This window comes from Saccoglossus kowalevskii, chromosome 8 (genome assembly GCF_978046115.1).
Source record: "Saccoglossus kowalevskii chromosome 8, keSacKowa6.1, whole genome shotgun sequence".
NCBI lineage: Eukaryota > Metazoa > Hemichordata > Enteropneusta > Harrimaniidae > Saccoglossus > Saccoglossus kowalevskii.
The window spans coordinates 34,644,438-34,649,855 of NC_140648.1; the positions used below are offsets into that span (position 1 = coordinate 34,644,438).

A 5,418-nucleotide genomic window follows, 5' to 3' on the forward strand; every position below is an offset into this window, starting at 1 on the left:
AATAATGTTGTGTTGAGATTTTCCTCAACCTTGTGGAAGTTACTTCTCGGATACCAGGTTACCAGGTATTTTAGGCACCAGATGATCCTTGTGGACTATATTTACCTTCAAGTATGATATGGTATGGTACCAGATTGACCCTAGGTCATGTTTTAGAATATATACAAAATGTATAATGATATGACAGTCTCAAGAAAATGCAAGAATTGGTATTACCGTAACAGCATTACTTGTTCTACTATAGTTCATCTGTTCTCTCATTGGTTTTTACCAACACTGTGCACACTACGTGCTATATGAAATTTAAAATATAAACCTAGTGCATGGCTGTAGCTATAGTACTTCATCATCACAAAAATAAACTTTAATTATTACCATGTAAAGCATGTGATGTTTGGATTTACTAGCTAGCCAGTACATGCACAACTGCCATGCGTTGTTTGAGCCCTCCCTATGCATAGTTCTATCTGCAGTGCTACTTGAAACTTTAAAATCCATAACAAATTATTGTACGTTTATATGTTCAAGATTGTGAAATCAGCCTTATTATTACTAAATACTATTATTACATATTAAACAATTGTAATTAAATTATTTTATTCTTGTACACTTCAGCATTGGTTCTCCCATCACGTCACGAAAGAAAGTCAACTTCACCACACAAGAGCATGTCAATATGTCACTAGAAGTACCAAAAAGATATCCTGTCAACTCTCCAGATTCCCCTGAAGTGGACACCAATAGCAAACCCCTGTCCTTTCCTGTGCCTTCCAAAAAGAGTTTAATAACGCCATGGGAAGAGCAAGACATTCCAACAGATTCCAGCTTAAATTGATCGCTTACATTAGTAATATACACTAGTGTATTATCATATTACTCATGGAATTCCCTGCTGTCCCGCCTAACACAGCAGCAATAAATTTACCTAACTTTGCAGGGATATTAGCCTAACTTAGTCATTTTTCCCTACATAATATAAGATTGATTTTTGACATATCAGTAATTCTGACGTGTGGTATTACAATGTTCATTATCACAAAGCTTCTGTTACTTGACTACCTTTTTTTTTGCAAGAAATTCATGGTATATATCTATCCTTTTGTGGTTCGATATAATTGCAAACATATGGTCCATTACGTTCTGACAATATTTACACCAAATACCAATTGTCACTCTTTCTTTACTTAAATTATGCATTTAATATTCACTTCAAATATTACTAATGATTGATATAAACAAGTGTTAATATTCCTCTGCTCAATTTTCACTACTGTGTGCTCATACTGTAGTTTTCCACCCTCTAGATTTTGTGGTTTTTGGATCACTATGGTACTGGGTAATTACCCTGTGGTTTTTGGCCCTCTGTGGTAGAACTGAATAATTATCCAGTGGTTTTTGTCCCTCTATGGTAGAACTAGATAATTACCCTGTGGATTTTGGCACTCTATGGTAGAACTGGATAATTACCCTGTGGTTTTTGGCACTCTATGGTAGAACTGGATAGCTTAGGCCTTCTATGGTAGAACCAGATGACTACTTCTGTGATTTTAGACACACTATGATAGAAATTAGTACCAGACTGAATGTGTCTCAGTTTACCCATGGTTTCACCATTTCTGTAATTACATAATAAAAGGTAGTAGTTTGGTGGTCATCAACGCCACACATGTGTGAGATTTCATTTTCTCACAACACACCATGGTCTACTAACAAGGTTGCTAGCATGTGTGCATGTTTTGATCTAGGTGAACAGGACACAGGGGACTGGGTCATGAGGGGCAGCAGATTGAAATTTAATAATATAGACATTGGTAGCATCTATATTCTTGTACATTCTGATTGACACTCTTTATGTTATTTCTGCAGAGGTGTATGAATTCTATTGTGAACAGTTTTTGGTCTTCAAAGCAGTATGTCAGAGCCAGAAAGTGCAACCAATTGAAATGTGTGACATATAGTTGTGATAAGACTACAACCAATCAAAATGTGTGACATATAGTAGTGATAAGACTACAACCAATTGAAATGTGTGACATATAGTAGTGATAAGATTACAACCAATCAAAATGTGTGACATATAGTTGTGATAAGATTACAACCAATTGAAATGTGTGACATATAGAAGTGATAAGATTACAACCAATTGAAATGTGTGACATATAGTTGTGATAAGATTACAACCAATCAAAATGTGTGACATATAGTAGTGATAAGATTACAACCAATTGAAATGTGTGACATATAGTAGTGATAAGATTACAACCAATCAAAATGTGTGACATATAGTAGTGATAAGATTACAACCAATTGAAATGTGTGACATATAGTAGTGATAAGATTACAACCAATCAAAATGTGTGACATATAGTAGTGATAAGATTACAACCAATCAAATTGTAGGAAACTCCCAGCATGTTCAATTCAGAAGATTATATATATATATTAGCACATTGGTTTGAGCATTAATATTTCAAGGCAATATTGCTAGTTTTGGTTTTGTGATATGATAATTTGGTCTTGTATTTACAAAATATTACTAATCAATTGTTCTATAACACAAACAATAGTAAATTAATCTATGCCTCACTGCATCAGTATTTTTGCTACACCTTTGTCAGATAATTACGTTTTGTAAGTATGTATAACTACCCAAACTATCGTAATTAACTAGAGCCAATCTTCCACAGTGTGATATAACACAATTGCTTGCACTAAACTGGTAATGTTTTAAGAAGTAAAAATATTTGAATACTTAAATGTGTTTAGTCTTTCATTTTCAATATGTATTATCTGATATATTGTAATCAACACCTTGCATGAAATATGTTTTAAAATATAATAACAAACTCACATTAGTTAGCTCAGATTGGTCATGTGAGTTAGCACACAGTGGTTGGTACTGGTAATGACAGACCTATGTGAGTTAGCACACAGTGGTTGGTACTGGTAATGACAGACCTATGTGAGTTAGCACACAGTGGTTGGTACTGGTAATGACAGACCTATGTGAGTTAGCACACAGTGGTTGGTACTGGTAATGACAGACTTGTGCGAGTTAGCACACAGTGGTTGGTACTGGTAATGACAGACCTATGTGAGTTAGCACACAGTGGTTGGTACTGGTAATGACAGACCTATGTGAGTTAGCACACAGTGGTTGGTACTGGTAATGACAGACTTGTGCGAGTTAGCACACAGTGGTTGGTACTGGTAATGACAGACCTATGTGAATTAGCACACACTGGTTGGTACTGGTAATGACAGACCTATGTGAATTAGCACACACTGGTTGGTACTGGTAATGACAGACCTATGTGAGTTAGCACACAGTGGTTGGTACTGGTAATGACAGACTTGTGCGAGTTAGCACACAGTGGTTGGTACTGGTAATGACAGACCTATGTGAGTTAGCACACAGTGGTTGGTACTGGTAATGACAGACCTATGTGAGTTAGCACACAGTGGTTGGTACTGGTAATGACAGACTTGTGCGAGTTAGCACACAGTGGTTGGTACTGGTAATGACAGACCTATGTGAATTAGCACACACTGGTTGGTACTGGTAATGACAGACCTATGTGAATTAGCACACACTGGTTGGTACTGGTAATGACAGACCTATGTGAGTTAGCACACAGTGGTTGGTACTGGTAATGACAGACTTGTGCGAGTTAGCACACAGTGGTTGGTACTGGTAATGACAGACCTATGTGAATTAGCACACACTGGTTGGTACTGGTAATGACAGACCTATGTGAGTTAGCACACAGTGGTTGGTACTGGTAATGACAGACTTGTGCGAGTTAGCACACAGTGGTTGGTACTGGTAATGACAGACCTATGTGAGTTAGCACACAGTGGTTGGTACTGGTAATGACAGACCTATGTGAGTTAGCACACACTTATTAAAATTATTTTAAATAATATAAGATAGTATCCACCAAAGTGGTATTATAGTAAACCTAGCAAATAATGTTTTAAACAAATAACTAGAATTATTTTGAACTAACAAATGGTTGATTTAACTGTAAATTATTTCTCAATTTTAGATTTTTAAGTTTGTACATGCTTTAATTTTATTTGTAAATATTTTGATGCTGTTTTAAGGCCAACATTTCAAGATGTTGCCGTAGCAACTATGTATTTATTTATTTATTCAGATGTGTGTTATGTATTTTAAATTTTCATAAATGCTTGTGTACTTATCGAAATGCAAGTCTCAGAGTCTGTTGACCAGAAAATCACAGTGGAGTGCTGTTATCCACTTGGGTTTCATTATGTCACATCACATCATTTCTATGTGCAGTGGATTGTTGTTATCCACTTGGGTTTCACATCACATCATCTCTATGTGCAATGGATTGCTGTTATCCACTGGGGTTTCACTGTGTCTCATCACATCATCTCTATGTGCAGTGGATTGCTGTTATCCACTTGGGTTTCACTATGTCACATCACATCATCTCTATGTGCAGTGGATTGCTGTACACTGTTTACACTGGTAAACCAATGACCTTGATATTTAATGAACATATCTCCCCCTCCCTCATTTCATTTGCAGTGACGAATAATGCATTAACAGTATTCCACTGTTTATATGATATTGAAATGTTTTTTTAGATAAGTTGGTTGATTACAATAAAGGCTTGCATCATTTGCTGTCATATATGAATATCATTTCTGCAAAAAACAAACTGAGCAGTACCTTGATAGTGTTAACCTAACTTCAACACGTTCACATATTATTCATACAAATTTTAATCAGTTAAAAATATCATAGTTTAATCCTCAAAATGTTGTATATTAGCACTTCGTATGTGAAAAAAAATATATACACATATGTAAATATTATCCACTTACTTAAGGTTAACTTTTTCACCACCAGACTTTCTGCCCAAATGTTTCTGTACTTTTTTCTTATACCCTTCAATATTTCGGAAAATGAACCCTAATTTTGGAACTAACAGACAAAATTTGAGTCAATTCTCAGTTTATACTCAAATTTTTTTATATTTTTTGTCACAGTTTCTGAAGGAAAGTGCAGAGCATAAACGGAACTATTTTGTAAATTTGTGATGAAAAGAGGGAACTGGTGGTGAAAAGGGTTAAGAATTGCACTGATGAGGATATTTGGCAAGACTTGTTTTCAAATGGTTTGATTGGCTGCAGGGTCATGTAGTGATGTCAGGAAACCAGAAACGGTAAATATTATGGGATATCCAATCAGCAGGCTCTGAGATTCAGTGCATTTATGAAGTGAATGTTTGTTATCTGCAATTAATACAAATAGAGATGAATAAAGCTCAGGATTCAATAGACTTTGCTAACTGTCATGTGTATAATGTCCATTCGCTGGTTGTGTTGTCATTCTACATTACCCAACTCTTTCACAGATAAATATTTCTTTGAATCTTTGAG

General features: G+C 35.4%; 1 protein-coding gene across 3 annotated transcripts in view; it reads left to right on the top strand.

Moving 5' to 3' along the window:
• Positions 1-5,318, top strand: part of LOC102809934 (regulator of G protein signaling 9-like) — a 97,845-nt gene extending 92,527 nt beyond the window's left edge. For all 3 annotated transcript variants that reach the window (XM_085502525.1, XM_085502523.1, XM_085502524.1), the window contains one exon: positions 616-5,318. In XM_085502525.1, the coding sequence (XP_085358651.1) occupies positions 616-835 (220 nt within the window). In that variant the 3' untranslated portion in view covers positions 836-5,318. The remainder of the gene's footprint in view (positions 1-615) is intronic.
• Positions 5,319-5,418: the final 100 nt, after the last annotated feature.